At 39.6% G+C, this 20,131-nt stretch overlaps 1 protein-coding gene across 2 annotated transcripts in view; it reads right to left on the bottom strand.

The window, feature by feature from the left end:
- The window catches only part of NCAM2 (neural cell adhesion molecule 2), a 529,363-nt gene that overhangs the window by 229,755 nt on the left and 279,477 nt on the right, over nt 1–20,131 (bottom strand). For both annotated transcript variants that reach the window (XM_019528766.1, XM_019528767.1), the window contains exons 4-5: nt 18,348–18,491; nt 3,086–3,223 (exon numbers count right to left, since the gene is read on the bottom strand). In XM_019528766.1, the coding sequence (XP_019384311.1) occupies nt 3,086–3,223; nt 18,348–18,491 (282 nt within the window). The remainder of the gene's footprint in view (nt 1–3,085; nt 3,224–18,347; nt 18,492–20,131) is intronic.

Here is a 20,131-nt window from a genome sequence, read left to right as displayed (position 1 = left end):
AAATCAAACCTAATGCATTGGATAAATATGAAATATGGAACTTGGAATATTACAAATCTGTATAGGTTGTGGAGTTTTAGTGTGTCTATTAGCAGAGATGAAACAGTACAAAATGAACACTGTTACTAGAAATAAAATATATCACTCTAATTTCAATTCTACACACCCACACAAAGAGCAGAGAAAATAAACTTTACTATTTAGATAAATATTGTCAATTATGTTATAGGACAGGGGTTATCAACTAAGGGTATGCATACCCCTGAGGGTACTTGGGAAGGCCCTATGGGGTATGGGCAGGCAGGGACAGAGAGCCGCCACTCATGATCCTGCACTGCCATCTCCCAGGAGCAGGGCCTGGGGGGGACAAGGGCAGGGACAGATGTGGGGGGGAGGAAAGCTTGCACCCACCACCCCACACACCTACCACCCCACACCGCATCTGGTCAAGTGCTACCCACCCCACTCTGCTCCACATCTGATCGTGCACCACTCCCCTCCCGACCCCCATTTCCAGCCACCAGAGGTACACATATTAAAAAAGGTTGAAAACCCATGTTGTAGGAAATGCATCTGCCCAATAAATAGGTGCAGTTCAAGACCAAAATACACACAAAGAAAGAGGGAGGGAATCTGCCTTTTGAAACACCAAAGTAAAAGGAAACTGCATGCTACTCTTTCATGTGAAATGCAGAACATGCTTTCACTTATCATCCCTCCCCCTCTCTTTACCATCAAAAACAATATAAAGCTTACTTGTTTAAAATGTCTTAATTCTCAGATATTGAATTTAAGGAATATTATTGTGCCAAATAATATTTAGTCATCCCTAGCTCACATTTCAAACTATTATTCATATATCTAAGGGTTTGCTATATCAGGCCATTCAATAACAAGTTATAGCCATAATCCCAGATACTAAGGGTGGCACTCTATTCTTTTCTGGATGCCTAGATAACCATATTTTGTCATCTACTTCAGGGCTGTCCCATTTTGGAGTGGCTAGGAGCTGCATGCCCTATACACACACACACACACACACACACACACATACTGCATAGGCCACAAACTCCTACAGTGAATGCTACTTATGTACAGATTGGCCTTCTATTTTTGGATGTACATGCATAAGACTAAAGACTAATTGCCTCAGAACAGACTGTCAACTTGGGCAAAAATGGCATTTTTGGGACTTAGATGACTATAAAGATGAGAAAATCTGGTTGTTGAGGCATCCAGAAAAAAAAAAAAAAACCCTTATAAGACAGACATTGGGGTTTTTTTCCATTTACATGCTTAAATGGCATTTATGTAGCTAAGCAAATGCAGTTTTTTGCAACTTAACACAGTTGAGATTCAGCATAGGTGTACTCATCCTGAACTTCTTTACTAAGCTTGCACATTAGACTGCACTGTGGCCATGTAGCTGGTTTGCATGTGCATGCACATGTGTGCACATGCGTGTGCATGCACAAGTGTCCACAAAAACAGAATCACCCAAGTAAAAACACATGGCAAACCCTGAAAATTTTCCTAGAGGAAAACTAGATGTTTAACAGAAAAGAAGGACCCCATATACTTATTAACTCAACAGTTCTTAGGATTGAAGACCTGTTTTCTGGGTATCTATCACCCAGAAGGGCTTTGAACTTAGGTCACCTGATTCCTAAACATGACATATGACGCACCAAGCCATAGGATAGGTATTTCCCAGTGCACCCAAGCAGAAAGTAAACATCTTGTATTTAAGATGTCCCACTAGAACAAAGAGAGGGAGATAAATGGGGAGGAGGGCAATCCAGATGGAAGGCAAGTCAGTGAGATGGATTCTGTCCTGGATGGGAGAAGCCCTGGGCTCTAGGGCCCAATCCCAGTGGTGTTTATTCATTTTATCCAATGAATATAAAATACAAGATGCAGTAGCCATCTTCAAATGGAAGGGCTAGAGCAGCTCTAGATAATATCTAGCCTGTGTCCTAATGGTTAGAGCACCCTGCTGGGAAGCAGGACACAGGTTCAACAACATTTTAGGTGAGCCATTCCCTAGACAAGGGACAAACACTAGGCTGTTGGTTTAAAAAGTGTGACAGTCACTCGCCTCCACTTCATTCTGGACACACAGCTATGTAGAGCACTCCAATTCTGCAACAGGTAGAAACAGAATCTCAAACAGTACAAAAATGCCAAAAACTACAATTACATCATTATATATAGTGTTCACATGCTTATGGCTATATAAGCATGTGAACACTACTTAGGATTTAGCCTTAAGGAGCTGGAGACAAAGAAATACCTAAGTTAGATAAAGCATGCAAATGGACAGCATCTTTGCTGGCCACCACGGGAAGAGAAACATATTCACTTATGTTTTACTGTGCTGACACTAACTTTAGCATTGAGGTCAAGCTACAAATTCAATTTTATGTTCACAATTTCATATTACTTGTTCTAGGGTATATAATAAATTGGTAAAATTTATAATGACTTAAAATAGTGGCAACGTTCAATAAAACATTCAGTTAATTTAGCCATACTACTATATAAAAATTATATTAATAGTTCTTAAGAGGATTTTAAATAAGGGCAATTCATAAAACAGCTCTGGTTTAGTGAAGCTGGATAACTGCATTAATTAAATAAAATGAAGTGTTTTACAACAACACATGGCCAAGTACTAAAAGATATATAGTAAAGTAAAATACTGCATGTTAAAAATTGGACTTTGGTCTTAGAATAGTTGCTTTCCTCCTATAAAGGTTTAATAAAAACAAACAAACCAGACCCCCTCCTTTTTCACAACATACTTGAAATTGTGTGAGGAGATGGGATCTATTCATACATCAGTCTTTTTCCATGATGCCATTTCCATTCATGTATGACATATGTATGTAAAGCTTACATTTAATATAATATAACTCAATGGAAAATTTGTAAACAGTATGTTGATTAACAAACAATAATATAACAGTTAATTATTACAATGTGTGGCAGAATCAAGATTTCTTATAAGCTGATAAACTATGCATTACAATAAATAGAGCAGGAACTCAATTCAACCTCAGAAATGCCACATTTTATTTCTTACCATTCACAATGACAATGATATCCCGAAAGTCGATTTCTCCTCTAGCTTCCACTCTTCCTTCACATCTATATATTCCTTCATCACTTTTATTGATGTTAAGAATCTGGAGATTATTGTTTGCTAACATAGCAAATCGATCTAGAAAGTCATGTAAGGGATAAAGTGATATTAGTAAATAAAGGCAGTGATGGGATTACTAATTTGTTTTACATTATCAGAGTGCTATTCAACAAAACCCTTTTCAATTTAAAAGTAAAGTTGAATCTTAGAAGTTCAGTTATTCAACCCTTAAATGCACTGCTCTATGTTTTGTTATACTATAGTTAGGATTCTCCTTTGATATAAACTGGAAATTGAGCAATCCTTCTGCATGTTGTTGCTCCAGAACATCCACTCCAGTGTTGACAGAAATACAATATACATATATTCATAGGTATAGGTTGTAGCCGTGTTTGTCTAAGGACGTAGGTAGATAAGGTTCTTTGGGTAAACCTTGTCTGCCAATATACATATAATACATTCAAGCAAAATAAATGCTCTGTGTATGCATGCTATATGAATCGCATACATCTTCCCTCATACATTAGTCAGTATTTTTCAAGGACAAGTAACCTAATCATTTTAAATTTGAAAAGGAAGAGTAATGGGTGGATTCCTAACACTATCAACATAGGTATCAAATTAAGTTCACCATACCTAGGATTTTATCCAATGTGATTAAAAACAAAATTTAAATGCAAATCTAAAATTCAGCAAATCATGCTGCTTGAGAACATTTCATAGACAGTCTTCATTTCAAAGTATATTCATTCATGTACGGTACAAGAAAACAGGATCATGGCCATACTGTATATGTTTTATAAAGGATCCTACATGGTCCTTTTTTCAAAAAAATATGTATATATTTAAAAAAAATAAAATATCATCAGACTATACAATGAAGAAGATCATCCTTTCTATCCTAGTCAGTGTTCCATCCAAAGATATTAAATACAATACAGCACAAACACAAGTCACATGTGTAACCTCAGGCTTGACACATCCCTGAACTTACGACTGCAGGAGGTTACTGGGAAAGTATGCAGTAGATAGAATATTCTACACATTCCCGGTTTCTTTTACCCTACCTTTGAAGTTGCTTATTTTAAAAACTCTTGCTTTGTTGGAGCCCAAATTTGATCTGACAACTATGACCATTCTTACATTTACCAACATTTTATTCCTGTTTCTATATAAACATTCAGTTTCAGCCAAAACTTAGATGTGTGTGTCTGTGGGTACACACACGTGTGCACTCATGCAGGCACCGCATTTTTTGGCACACAATTAGGTGGCAAAAATTGGGGTGTGCCTTAAATGTAAGAAATATGAATCCCCGAGTATCCAGAAATTTGGCACTGGGCTAGCAGTGGCAGCATTAATTGCCAGAGCTCTGGGAGTTACAGTGACCAGTGCTCTATCTATTCTTCTGCTACCAAATTTATGGACCATAAGGAGCACCCCCTCCCCCCACTCCCCTGCTGGCTGATATGAGCTGATATGCCAGGTTGGTCTGTAGTTCCCATAGATGGGTCTATGATTTTTGAAAAGAGGGGGTGCAGATGGTGTGGTGCATCATCACATATAAAACAAAACACGTTTTTCTCAGAAGCTTCACTAATAATTGGGGGCCTAGAGTTTCATGGTTATATTATTCAATTTAATATTGAAGCAAAAATAAATAAATAAATATTTATTTATTTATTTATTGGAATGCACATTAATTTGTAATACCAAATTTTATATATTAAACCACAACAAACTAGGCAAAATAATAAAAATATATTGTTTCTTTAGTGCTAGAGTCATTATAGTTAAATATATGTCTCTTTTTCAGATTTATAAAACAAAATCAAACCTTGTGGATCATCTGGACAATGCCTCCAATGCTTCATTAAAAGTGGTTTCCATACCTGCACTCATGTTCACCTGAGTTAATATTTCCACACCTATGCTAATATTATTAGCTAGAGGTTAAAAAAAACAACAACATCCGCAGGGTTGTGAAATGGAAGGTACGTTACTAGGAGCAGCTAACAGCAGCATTGCAGGAGTAAAGGTAGCTGAAGTAGTGCAATCATTAAAGACCATTTAAAAGCAAAAAGTGCTGTTAACACCTTAGAACCAAAGGTTTAGAAGGAATCAAGCAAATTCTAATGATTCAATCAGTTAATTGATTCCATCACTGCTGCCTACACAGAAGTGCTGCTGGCAATGCTAGGAGGTGCACCAGTGGATACCCTTGCATCCATCCACCATGGGTCCCATCAGTGGGTCCCATCTGACATGCTAGGCTGGCAGATGGCTCACAAGCAGACTTCATTTCCTACTTGCTGCTTCCTTTACCAGGAAGATTTTTTTTTCCTTCAAGCTTCCTACAAAAATAAAGTATGTCTAATATGGAGAACATGCTGTATGTGAGAAAACATGGGGGTATGTGTCTTCCCAGCCCCATTAGATCACAGATACTACTGCTTCTTGTCAAATGTTTAACTATGAGCTTAACAGCTCAAGGTGCCAAGCATATGGCTCCAATCTAGCTAAACATTTAAGTACATACTCAAAGTGTTCAAGTTCTGTTGATTTCCACAGTGTAAGTGCATTGCAAAATCAAGGCCTAACTATATGCTTAAGTGCTGTGTTGGATATGTGTAGACTTACTTAAGACACTGCAGGAATAAGTTGTAGCTGAAGATAATTTTTACTTCATTTCTTTCTAAATTAGCCTTTGTCAAACCATGCCTGTTGAGTCATACACTTCTCCTCAGGTGATTATATATGACTTCTGTGGTTTCTGCAAATTTGTGATTCAAATCATTAAGCTAAAGGATATAAAGAGGCATGTAGTTAAGGATTTCTCTCAATAATTGCTGAATTGGGATCCAATGGAGCAAAGTGCTCCAGTTACTTTGCGTGGATCTAAACGCAGGGAGAATCAGACATTGAGATATAACTGCTGATAATCAATCAACAGGATTCACAGAACCCTGTAGAATAGATCTAGCGACAAAGTAAAACATTAATACAGATAGGAATAAAACTGAATTTATCTAAAGCAACAATATAAAATCCTACAGATTTTATCGCCAGTAGGGGGAAATAAACAAGGATCTACAGAAAATATTCCATGCAACTTAGGGAATTTGATAGAGATTCTTCTCCGTAAAATGAAATTGGATAAAAATCGACAAAGATGCTCACATAGTAGAAATACAGGGTTGTCAACTGTCAGTAAACTTACCAACTGTCAGTAAAATCAGGCTAAAATAGATGGTGTTAAAGTCTGTAAAACCAACCAACCAAACAAAAGAACTTTATCCATCCATAAAAACACTAAGCAGACTCCCCTTAATAGAAGACAGAGAACAGGAGCACCACGTGGTGTCCAACAAGGAGGACAGCACCCTGTAATGGCTATTCAATCAACCATGTGCTTATGCTGTTGCATTCCAGGTTGCCTGTAATAGTGCAGCTAGGCTTCTTTGGGGGAGGGGTCTGTGCTGGGATCTGGGGAACGGCTAGGAGTTAAGCTAGAAGGGCAGCATAGCCCAGTCAGGACCATAAGAATATAGAGAGGGAGTCCGTCAAGCATTACTATTGTCAAGCAGTGTTGGCAACCAAAGAAATTTTTTTTTTACTGATTTCTTTTTTTTAAACTATAGTTGATATTAAATGCTTATTTGAAACCAGCCTTTATAACTGAGGCTCAACATCAGGGCAGGGCCTGACAGAATAAAATTATGTCTATATTACGTAAAAGCATGCAATGGTAAAAAGTTTGGGTGTCAGTATGAGCTTGGAGATGGTCAATAAAAAAAAAAATCTTGAATAGGTAACTTTACATGTTACCCATAGCTTTATTCATCCCTCTAATAAGAATTCCTCTCCACATACTACTTTTCCCCAAATAGCTAACATTACTCTCAATAAATCTTATATACAGATAATTCATACTGAAATGGGAAGCAAAAATCAGATAGATGTGCAAAGTAGCTATCACACAACAAAAAGCTGGAGCCAGCTATAAAGTTAGACCTAAAAAGGTACACCAACTTTATAGCTGTTTGCTATAGAGCTTTAATTTGCACGTGTAGCAGGGTCTCCCCTGCAGTTGGGAGCTTTATTAGCTGACAAGCTCTCAGCTGCACAGGTGAACCTTGCCCAATGTGAAAACCCTGAACCCAAAGGAGACAGCTGTTGTGATCTCCAAGGCCGTGAAACTCCCACCATCCATGGGGTTCTAGGTCTGCCTCCTGTCCCACAGGAGGGACCAAGAGTCGTGCAACTCATGAGGCTCTTGGCCCTGGATACATGGTTCAGCCAGGGCTGGGTGCCCTGTCAGCTGCAAAGCCCTCAGCCCCATGTATGCATGAGATGCATCCAGGAGCCCCATCTGTTGCAGGGTCTATTGGCTCTAGCTTATGCATGGCCCTTTCAGCTGGGAGCCCCCTCCAAGGGAGTTCCTAGCTGTGGAAGCCTGCTTCTTTCCAGTGCACCAGGAATATGATACAATTGGATTTAATGTACAATTTTATAATTGTATGCATGAGAAGCATGGCAGGAGATGGAATTGTATGGAGCATGCATTGGATCCAATCACACCTTTACCTGCAGATGCAGAGGGAGGCTTAAAGATCTTTTGACCTTTTAGAGCTGGATAGTGAATATATTTATTAGCCTTTGGCCCAGATCCTCCTGGATGTCTGAAGTATAAACATATCGCACCATGGTCAAGTCATAGAAAAAAGTTAACAAACAAGGTTGACTGGATCTTCTTCTGCTGGTTACTTTCAGTAACTTAGTTGTAAAGCTTTGATGATGACATGTTATAAGCATGCTGAATTGCTCTGAGTCAGAATACAGGGGGGTCATGGGGAAAAGGACTTAATGGTAAGGGTCTACTACAGACCTCCCAACCAAGGGGAAGAGCTGGACTGTGAATTCTCAGGTCAGCTTGTGGAGGCACTTAAGGCAAGGGATGTAGTTGTCATGGGTCATGTATAAATTACCCGGACATCTGCTGAGAGGAGCAGTCAGCCAGGTAAGAACGCTCACAAAGGTTCCTTGCCAAGATACAGGACTTCCATTTAACCCAGGAGGTGAACAGTCCCACTAGGAGAAATGCCTTGCTGAATCTGGTCCTGGCCACAGGCAACAACCTGGTGAGGGGACTTGACCACCTGGGTGACAGTGATCATCACCTGCTGGAATTCACCATCCAGCACAGGGTGTAAAGGGCCTGAAGGAAAGCAGTAGTCCTTGACTTGAAGAGGGTCAACTTCAATGAGTTGAGGAGATCGGTAGGATTGGCACTGGGGTCCTGGAGAGTAGGAGAACTGGGTGCCCAAGATGAGTGGTCATCCCTTAAGGAGAAGATACTAAGAGCCCAAAGGGTGACAGTCCCAATGAGAAGCAAAGAGGGCAAGAGTGCTCAAAAGCCCCCCTAGCTTGCCAAGGGCATTCGGGAATGCCTGAATGCCAAAAAGGAGGTGTACACCCAGTGGAAGGGAGGGGCTATCACCAAAGAGGGGCATACCTCCATCGCTCAGGTCTGTAGGGGGGCTGTTAGGAAAGCTAAGGCAGCTATGGAACTAGGGCTAGCATCAAGGATCAAGGACAACAAAAAGTCCTTTTTTAAATGCATAGGGAGTATTAAGAAGGCACGGGGTAATGTGGGGCCCCTGCAGGATACGCTAGGCAATCTGGTTGTTGCACCAGAGGGAAAAGCAGACCTTTTTTAACATTTTCTTTGCATCCATTTTTTGTGCAGTGACCGGGACTCCTCCACCAAGATTCAGGAGAGACTCTGCCAGGCCTAGGGTCAGGGAGGACTGAGTTAGAGAACTTCTGGGGGGGCTGGACATGTTCAAATCAGCAAGTCCAGATGCTCTCCACCCCAAGGTGTTGAGGGAAGTGGCAGGGGGTATCGTGGGGCCCCTGACATAATTTTACGAGCACTCGTAGTGCTCTGGCCAGGTGCTGGATGACTGGAAGAGGGCCAATGTGGTCCCCATCTTCAAAAAAGGGAGGAGGGAGGACCCAGGCAACTATAGGCCCATTAGTCTTACTTTAATCCTGGGCAAGCTCTTTGAGTAGATTACCAAGGAGCACATCTGTGAAGGGCCAGCACCAGGGATGATGTTCAGGGGCAACCAGTATGGTTGCATTAGGGGCAGGTCCTGTTAAACCAACCTGATTGCCTTTTACAATCAGGTCACAAAATCATTGGATGCAGGTGTTACGGTAGATTTAGTCTTCCTGGACTTCAGGAAGGCCTTTGACACTGTCTCCCACCCGATTCTCATTAAAAAAGCTAGGCGACTGCGGCACTGATGTCTACACAGTCAGATGGATAGCAAATTGGCTGAGGGGCCACACTCAGGGAGTGGTGGTGGATGGGTCATATTCAACCTGGAGGGCCCAGGGCTTGGTCCTTGGCCCCACACTGTTCAATTTCTTTATTAGTGACTTGGACGAGGGGGTAAAAAGCACCCTGTATAAATTTGTGGACGACACCAAGATTTGGGGTGAGATGGGCACGTTAGAAGGGAGGGACAGGATACAGCTGGACCTGGACAGGTTACAGGGATGGGCAAATGAGAATAGGATGGGATTCAATACTGACAAGTGCAGGGTGCTGCACTTGGGCAATAAGAACCAGAAGCATACCTATAGGCTGGGGAGCTCTCTTCTTGAAAGCACAGTGGCAGAAAGGGATCTTGGAGTCATTATTGATTCCAAGATGAACATGGGCAATCAATGCGAGGACACGGTCTGTAGGGCTAACCACACCTTGTCATGTATTCACAGATGCATCACAAGCAGAGACAATGAAGTGATCCTCCCCCTCTATGCGACACTGGCCAGGCCACAGTTGGAGTAATGCATCCAGTTCTGGGCGCCACACTTCAAGAGGGATCTGGACAACATTGAGAGGGTCCAAAGGAGGGCCACTCGCATGATCTGGGGACAGCAGGGCAGACCCTATGAGGAGGGGCTATGGGACCTCAACCTGCTGAGCCTTCACAAAAGAAGGCTGAGAGGGGACCTGGTGGTCATCTATAAACTTACTAGGGGGGAACCACTGGGGAATGGGAGAGGCCTTGGTCCCCCAAGTGCCTCCTGGAGTAAGAAGGAATAATGGCCATAAGTTGAGAGTAGGTTCACACTAGACATTAGAAAGCACTACTTCACAGTCAGGGAGGCTAGGATCTACAACCAACTTCCAAGGGAAGTAGTGCTGGCTCCTACCTTGGGATCTTTGAGAGGAAATTTGACGATTACCGAGCTGGGGTCATTTTTCTCTCCTGCCAGGACAGAGAGTCAGACTAGAAGATCTGCAAGGTCCCTTCCTACACTACATCTATGAATCTACGGGAAGAATCCCATTTTTCAGGGACTTAATCACTGTCCAATAGGATGATGTAGCCAACTAAGGCCACTCAGGCTAATATGTTAATTAGGTCGATGCCCTTAAACTGTTATTAGAGAATTAGTTTTTTGGGTTTTTTTATTGTCGCTACTTCCCACAAACCATTGTCTGCCTAAGGCATTTTGTGGAGTGAAACTGGCTACATAATCCAGAACTCCAAATTAAAAATGGAAAAAAAAATAAAAATGGTTTTGTCTAGTAAAATCTTAAAGGTACATTCATGCTTTCAAATACTTTCACTGATTATGTGTAGGTTGTTAGAGTCATGCTTGAGCATCAATGCCATATCAGATATCAACACATGCAAATTACATTCTCTTTTTTCTCCATAAAATTAGACAATCAAACAACAACAATATTAATGATTATTATCATTATTATCATTATTATAAGAGTAACAATAGTAATAATAATAATGATGTTTTAGATGCCTGCAAAACACCATAAAAATTCTATACTGGAGAAAATGTGTACAACAGCAGATGGTTTTTTTTTCTCTAAATAAGGCTCCCTATACCTGTGTTCCAGGGTGGCAGGGTGGCAGTGGTCACTCTAATTAAAATGACTCACCATCATGTGTATTATGCCCTTGCACATTTCAAAAAGGTTACAGAATGTTATATCTAAAGCTCATTTGATGAGTTTTAGATAGGCACCCTAAAACTGTACATCAGATGAATAAACTTCATAATTCACACTTTCTACAATCATAGCTGACAGATTTATACAAGGGATATACATTACATGCAGGAAAGAAGAGTAGGATAGGAAGTGCACTGAAATATATGGCTATCTTGAGAAATCATCACTCTCTACCTAATCCATTGGTACAATTGTGTATTGGTACAATATTCAGGAAATCACTGCATATGTTATAAATTATGCCACTAAATATGTAAAGTAATTGTTTCTACCCAGCAGGAGGCACTTATGTGCAGCCAGACTAAGAGTATGGGCACATCAATAAATTATCACAAGGGAAAACATAGTGGAATTTACACATCTGCTACTCCATGGCAACTGATTGCATAGGCACTTTTATTACACCGTAAATGAAAGCTAAGCAAGGTGGCTCTACTCTTTCTTATTGATATGTAAGCTACATCAGATAGCATTTGTTTAAATCATTGGGTAGAAACATGCACATGGGCAATTACTGCCATTTACTTTACGGTAACTCATTTGTCTGTCCATGGCCAAAGTCAGCAAACTCACGGTTCACAGTCAGTTACTAAAAAAAGGGATGTGATTCAGATATGCCACAAAAATGCATAGGGCGAAGTCTAGAGCAGCAGACTTCTCTCATAGGTAACAGCTTATCCTAGCAATATATCATAATATATACATAGGTCTGACAAGGAAGTAATGAAATGTACGTTCCACACTGACAGATAATGTACTGCCTCATCGGTATAGCAACATATAAATTAAATTTGCACAAGAAAGAGAATCACAATCAATGGATGAGAACAGTGAAGAATAAGACACTGAACACCATAAGCTTTACTATGGCCTAGGTCATAAAAGTAGAATCCCATAGCTAATCAGTAGATTTAAAAAAACAAAAAAACTAGAAACAGATGAATCCTAAGACTTCCATAACCTACAGTACTGATATAGACAAAACAATGAGCAAGGTCAAGACTAGCCCCGCCCCCCCAGTTTCTTATCATAGGAAAGGCCTAAAACAACATCCATAGGTTCCATGGATGCAGTAGTTTTCCACCAAAAGGTTGCACGTTTCCCTTGTGCAACAAGCTAAAAGAGGCCCTATGTACTCTGAATCTCAATTGTAAGAGTTTATGTTGATGAATTTCACCCAAAGGGCATGGACAGACATTGTTGTTCTTCCCAAAGGTACACAGTTCCAGTTAGAAAGACAAACTATTAATTTGAACCAGAAATACTTAAAATCATCCTTAGATTTTGTTTGTCATTAAGTTTATTTTTAAAGTAGCAGGGTTCCCACTGTTGTGATTTATATTTGTATCTATATCTATCTATATCAGTAGAAGCTTTCTGAGACACCAACTCTCTTTTGTCTAGATATTGGTTCATCATGGACTGTTTAGAGTTTATTATGATTTGGAGCTCGGATTGCTGAGATAGGAGCAACATGGCACAAATCCCATGTTGTTCCTTAGGTGGCCTTAATTGCCTGGGCATTTCTAATATGATCAAGAGTATCAGACCAGTTCATCATAAATCTGTTTCATTTAGTCTCTCATTCTATGAGAGGCTGTAGTTCAAATGATCTCTTTGATCATAAAATACAATCATCATCACCTTTCTTGAAATGTCAAAGGTGGAGCGCTAGGCAGTGGCTTAATATATATTTTTGCCTTCTGTAACTACATCACTTGTTGGGAAAATGTCTTTGTATTTTACTTCTTGATTCCACTCTTATACCTAGATATTTTCCCTGCAATCTTGTCTTGTGGTACCAGAATTAGTTTCTGTGGAGTATGACCCTAGGTAAGGTTTGTATGCATCTTTTATAATCTCCAAATTATTGGATACTGTCTTGTATTTTATATTTTAGCTCCTATATTGAATATGGCTTTTTTTTAAGACCATCTCCCAGAAATAGGAGTTTTATAGTGGCAGCATGACACAAGACTAGTCTCAATTCTGTATTTTTAAAAATGAAATTCTGTGACAGGTTATATAAAGGCACATAAGCCAAATTTATACCAAAAAAAAAAAAAAATCACTCTTTTTAAACTGAATCAGGAAGGGTTTGTAAGCTTGAATTCAGAGAGTTCTCCAGACTGTTAAAGTGGTATTAAAAATATCTGGATCTTATACTGAAAATAGGAGAAACAAACAAGCAACAAACACATACACAGCATTCAATACCTTTTTCCTCTCACAACAGGAAAAACGTACTACAGAGCACTGTCGTACACAACAACAGGCATGAAGGATTTCGGGGGAGGTGAGGGAGAAGTGTTGGAGTGGGAAGCTGTTGTTACTCTTACCTGCTCCAGATACTCAGATCTCAAGCGCTCACAGAATGGTCTCCCTACCCTTGGTTACTGCTCCCTGAGGACCACCAATGTGGAGCCCCCTCTAAATTTGTGCCGAGAACTGGTGCCCCAGTCATCCACCATTAGTTATGCTACTGCCCCAATCTTGAATTTAGTTAGTCTGTGATGTGCTGTGACACAGTTGAAGAAAATACCTATCCCCAGTGTTTCTGAACCACATCTCCAGCAAGTGGCTCTCAGGTCTATGAAAACTGTATGTCTGCTATATGTACACAATTTGATCACTGGATTAATGAAAACAACAACACATTTACACTACTTTTTGGCAGCTAGTACTCCCATGGCTGACTCCAGTTCCTCAGTCACATTCACACCGATTTAAACGGGTACTAGTTTAATTCCCTGTGTATTCTTGCTGTGCACATTAAAACAAAAAACAAAAAACACTAAGGGCATACAGTTGATGTAAAGAAGAAATTAATAATTAAAAATAGTTCAGGCCATCATCATCTCTAGCACCATGGTTATGACTCTCATGAAATATGTCACGGGATGGGGTCTGCAAGAATGGCCGTAATCTCCTAAGGCTCTTGAGTGTGCCAATTCAGGCTGATGGGCACCCACTTTTCTTTCCTGCCATGTCTTGATGAAAATGTAATATAGGGAGGCTGCCTTCATATCTTGTCAGACACGATTCTGATGGACTTCTCTGGACTCTGTGGGTCCCCAGATCCCTTGTGGATCCTATTTCAAAACAGATGTTTTGGGACACCATAGCATTATGAACTATATGCATGGCTCCAACCACCCTCTTACCACACCCAAGCCTCGCAGATGGCAGTGACATCGTCCTGCCTAGGCCTTGCTGTGATTTGGCCCCCTTGTCCTCTCTGGGCTCTCTGCAGCCTTGTCTCTGCGCCTCACTGGTGCCGGGGTCCATGCCCCCCCAAATGCTGCACCCTTGCTGGCACCAGGGTCTGTGCCCGCCCAAATGCTGCACCCTTGCTGGCCACACCCAAATGCCGTGCCCTCTCAGGTGCTAGGGTCCTCACACTGTAGTGGGACCCCAGTGAGGCCTCCTTCTTCCCCAAATAGCCTCACCCAAACCACCGGTGTTATAAACAGCAAACAAACATAAGCCCCTGGGCTATAACATAATACAGAAGACATGGGCATGCTCTGCCCCTTTAAAAGCATCAAACTTTGTCCCCGGCACTAAGTGGTTAGTAGGCAAGGGTACCTGCAGAGCTCATGGAGCCCCATTAGACCTAGGGACAGCATATCAGGCAGTTGCTGCATCACTGGGCACTTCCTCCCTGGAGGCTCCTTTCCCTCTGACTGCTAGCAGGGAACTGCCCTTCCTAGTTCCAGCTTGGGGTTTATATGGATACAGGGGCCTGCCCCTTCTGGTCAGCTGACCATGTGCAAGTGCAGGCTAATTTGCCCTCTGGTTTTTTGCCCGGGTAATCTGCACCTGGGTTTCTGGCTCTCTCTTTGGGCTCCCTCCCCAGGCAGTTTCTGCTCTTCTAGGAGCAGGGCACCTTAGTGCCCTGCGACACAATGGGATTGTAATTCATGACAACTAAGCTTTGGAGAACATCACAGGTAACTACAGCAGGTCAACTCTTCTTTGAGCTACTGAGCTGCTACTCTATCTTTAAAAAGATAAAGCACCTAGCCAAGAAAGAAAGTGTTTTAGGGAATATTTCTTCCTGAAGTCATGGTTTCCCTGGTCAGTCTTTTTAAATTTTACCAAATTATGTTGCACAGTTCATTCATTCACTTCATGATTGACCAGAATGAATACTGTAAATCTCAGCACTGAAGCACTATCTAGTAATTTGAGTATGATGGAAATATCAAAGAGACTTTAGATTCCTAGTTAACTGTAAACTTCCTTCATATTCTTTATATTTCACTGTGAAGAACTGACCTGTCTAGGAATTAAGTCAGCCTCCTATGCAAAGCAGATATACAATTAATAGGAACTTCCAAGGCTGCCTGGATAATCATAGCTAGTTATGCAGATTCAAACCCTAGACATTTATTCACTGTGTAACACATTCAGCAGAATTATATTAATTTTGTGATTGGAAAGCTAGAGCAGTAAAGGAATCCAACTATTATATAGCTCTCACCAATGCAGGTGCTAAAAATGTTTTAAATGAAAATGACTTACTTGTGCATAATAAAAAAACCCTGCACAATATACAAGGAAGTTATCATTTCAATTTCAAATGTCAAATTATTCTATAGTTTTTAGGTTTCTAGGAACAAAAATGAAGCTGCCAATTAGAATAAATACAAATATATTTTTTAGAATAAATGCATCTTTTAATACATTTAATATTTAATGAATGTAGGTGCTTAGCTTTATATTATAGGAATAGTTATCCATTAGTTACAATAAAAAATTATTACTAAACTTTTACTATAAATACTCAAACCATTTCAATGCTTCCTTGCATATACTTAAATGATCACTCCCTACATCAGGATCTGGGAGCTTACCTGCATGCAGGATCCTATTGAATTCAATGGGACTTTACTAGCAAACATAAGTCTGACAAAAGATCCCAACGTGATACCAAGACATAGAAGAGAAAAGGTTTTAAAATGCAAATTATACTTGCCAAATATAGACTATTTAGAAACTTAATACCTTGTATTTATCTTGCTTAAAGAGGTCATACCTCATAAGGTAGCTCAAACTCAAATATTACATGATGAAAACCTTCATGGATAAATCTAAATACTTAACAAAAAGACTTAAAACAATTATCCCATTTAAAAAAGCATGATTCTGAGAAAATATCCAAGTCTTTTCCACAAAGTTTGTAGGAAACTATAACAAAAGAAATATAAAACAGATTAATGCAATGAGGCTTTTCTCTCAGATATCCTTCAGACTTTAAAGTCTTACTTTTATTCAACTGCTAAAAGGTATTAGTTATCTTCCAAAATCTTAAAACCCACACATTTAGTCACTGTTTAAAATATATAGAAAAACTGCGTCTCTCTTCTAAATGCAGTTCTTCTACTAAGAAGTTTGCAGCAGGGTGAGGGCAGGGATTAAACAAAATATGCACAGAACAAACTGGAATGAAACTTTGTCTGGCTTTTGTACCATGAATGTGTATACAAATACTATGCAACTAAACAAAAATAGTTTTTCCAGCATGTGGTCTTCCAAACAGAAGCCAAATTGGTCTCTTCTTTGGTGGCTATAATTCTTTGGTGAGGCTATGAATTATATCTAAACATATTATTTTAGTTTTGAAGTAAAAAAGTAGAACATTAGTGCCACTCAAGAGGAGTCTGCATGCTTCAACCTGAAATTTCAAATGTGCTTATGATGCATTTTACTGTTTTGTCACAAGTAGAAAAGAATTGGAAGGTGGTGACTGATAAATCTCCAGATTGGTTGATAACACTAGAAGGAAAAGACCAAGTCTGATAGTGGACAAGTCACTGGTATGCAGGTAGGGAAACACCTGTCTTTTCATGCTTTGCTTATAGGGAAAAGATTTACTTTCTTCCTCCATAGAGGTAGAATAAGAATAGAGAAATACTGGGATAAATAAGAATAAGGGATCAAGCCACACATCTGGATAACCTTAAACTTGCAAGCCTTTACAAACACTGATTAGTACTCACTGACATAAGTAGCCCTACTGAAGCAAGCCTTCTTCTGAGTAAATTCCCATCCATAGGATTTTTAAGTCAAGCTGCTGTAAGATTACTGGGTTAACATAAACCGGAAGTGTGCTCAAAGGATTATGAAACAAAATGAACAAATTAAAAACAGCTCCACTCAAGTCAGGATCTTGAGCTAAAGAAATAGTTAAATTAAAGGTTGAATCATTACCTGAAGCTCATCAAGCATTTGAAGCCTGATACTGCCAAAAAAAACTCGAGAGGAAATTTCATGGGACTACTTCGTAAGATAGTGAAGTTCTAGTAAGATTAGTCATTCCCATGAGAATCTAAAGAGCTTTCTTATAACAATTAAGAGGAACAAAACCCCAGAATGGACAATGTGACAAAACATGGGCAATTGTTTTACTGACTTTTTTCCTTTGTAGTCTTGAGAAGCTAGATAGGAAAACAATTCAGCTCACAATAGACATAGGTATCTTACTACTAACCAACATTAATTTACTTTGGGGAGAAGCAGTGAGGTCTTAGAAGAGAGACAATAGCAGTATATCTCCTTACTTTCACCACAAAAACATTCCCTTCTATTCTTAAAAGCTATGGGCAAAAGTATAAAAGGAAAAAAAAGTAGGGTAAAAACACAGGTGTAATTGTATTAGGTCAGTGGATGCTATATTACTTTTATTCTAACTTAGTAAGAGCATAAATAGTTAGTGAAAGGATGCTTTTCATTTATTTCAATATACCCTAAAATAATCATTCCTTTATATAGTCTTCATGGAGTAAAAGTTGAAAGAGCACAACATCATCTGAAATAAAATGAACATTTTCAAGTGACATTTCATGAAGAGAGTACTCACTGTTTTTATTCATTTTGTTGATTTGCATTGTCTTTCAACAAATATGACATCACTCATTTTTAACTTATCTTAATATACTCAAGGCAACTTATTTGTGTGATCATACCCTTAGAAAGCTATCAGTTCCCATTTCAACTTTTAACTTATGTATAATCCAAATACATATTAAGTAAAAATTAAAAGCCCCTTTTAAGATTCATCCTTGCTATCCTGCACTTTTTATTAAAATATGACTTATTACTTGTAATTAGAACTATAACATAAAGAGTTACCAAAATACTAACTGTCAGCGATAGTTGTGACTTCCTCATTTCGATACAACCAGCTGACAACAGGTGCAGGTGAACTAGTGACACGGCAAACAACTTCTGCATCCTCTCCTTGTCTGAATTCTTGTGGGGATGTTATATCTCGGAAAGTGAGCTTTTCTGTGAAATATAAGGAACAGAATTTAACAAACCTTACATTATTTTCTTTAGCTTTGCAGGTTACATTGGAAGACATTGTTCGAAGAGAAACAAATCAAAGAAAAAGAGGTGGGAACATGTGTAATCAGGTCATCTAATCTATTCTTTAAGATATAAAAGAGATTCCTACTTCTCGCTTTTAACTACTTTGGGCCTGGCAGTGGAACTTTTACTCAGGAGAGTAAGTACTTCCTAAGGTAGAAACATCCTTGATGGCAGTGGTTTGTATTTTTCTATATATGCCCCAGAAACTAAAAAGGAGAGATTTTCTGAAAATCTCAGTTTTTATTTAAAAAGTAAATAAAAGAGAGGGTGCGGAAGTGAAATTTTAGCTTGATTGTAGAAAAAGACAAAATATATAATCTGAGTGAAACCTAAGTGATCAAAACCCAACCGACATATATCTCCATATTTATTCAAAAATATATTATTTAATTATTTGGGTTGGAGTAGTTTATTGTGCAAGTAAGGTTTGAATCATTTGAATCCTTATTGAAAAATAATACAACACAGTACCCTATGCAGGGTCCTTGCCAAACTGTTGCCCAAGAAGATCTTTTGAAAGACCACACCTTAGACGTATTCTCTCTGTTAATGCACATTTTGTGCACAGGGAGAGCACAAAGAAATATTATTTAGGACAGAATAGAAGCTCCCCTGAAGTTCAAGCACTTCTTGTCATTGGCTGGTTTGGAGGGTAAAACACAGAGACAAGTATTTATCTCCTACTTGCTTCTACAAATCCATTTTTCAGAGACTTCAAGTGCAGGAATAAACAGTCAATGTGGCACCCAGGTCACATACTGCTATTGTGTACATCTCTTGTAGAGCTTGATCTATTGGCCAATGAGGTCTATAAACAGTAGCATAGTTTAGATTGGTAGCAAACAGGACACACATTTCCCCTTTGGTGGGGGGCCAGGTGGATGGGGCTACATCTTAAGACTGAATTCTGCCATTATATAAACCAGTCTATGTGTGCTGAACGTCTGTTCTGTGATGGGTATAGACCAGCTTCTGACCACTTATACAGGTAAAAGTGTAATGTCTGTACCTGGCCATACTGACTGCTGTGTACTTATAATCACACTTGAAAGGATACAGGAACTCTCATTGTTCCATCATGTAGAATAAGCAATGCAAATTAGGAAAATTTGGCACGAAACTTCATGTCTTTTTCCTGGGTTCTTGTAATTTTCTTTTTCTTTGCTCCTGAGAACTATTTTGTTAAACATTAGATTATTTGTTTGTTAAACGTTAGAAAATTATTCTAGCACACATCCACAAGGGGCCAGCTGGGGACTGCATGCTTAGGGGCAACCAACACGGGTTCATCAGTGGCGGGTCCTGTCAGACCAACCTGGTGGCCTTTTACGATCAGATCACCAAATCATTATATGCAGGGGTAGCAATGGACATGTCTTCCTGGACTTCCGGAAGGCTTTCGACACTGTCTCTCACCCTGTTCTCATCAAGAAAATGGGGGACTGCGGTGTCGACAACCACACAGTCAAATGGGTCGCCAACTGGCTGGAAGGCCGCACCCAGAGGGTGGTAGTGGATGGGTCCTTCTCAACCTGGAAGGACGTGGGCAGTGGGGT

This window comes from Crocodylus porosus, unplaced genomic scaffold (genome assembly GCF_001723895.1).
Source record: "Crocodylus porosus isolate Cpor-Errol unplaced genomic scaffold, CroPor_comp1, whole genome shotgun sequence".
Classification (NCBI taxonomy): Eukaryota; Metazoa; Chordata; order Crocodylia; family Crocodylidae; genus Crocodylus; species Crocodylus porosus.
The sequence above is the reverse complement of the archived record's forward strand: the minus strand, read 5'-3'. Positions and strand labels throughout refer to the sequence as shown.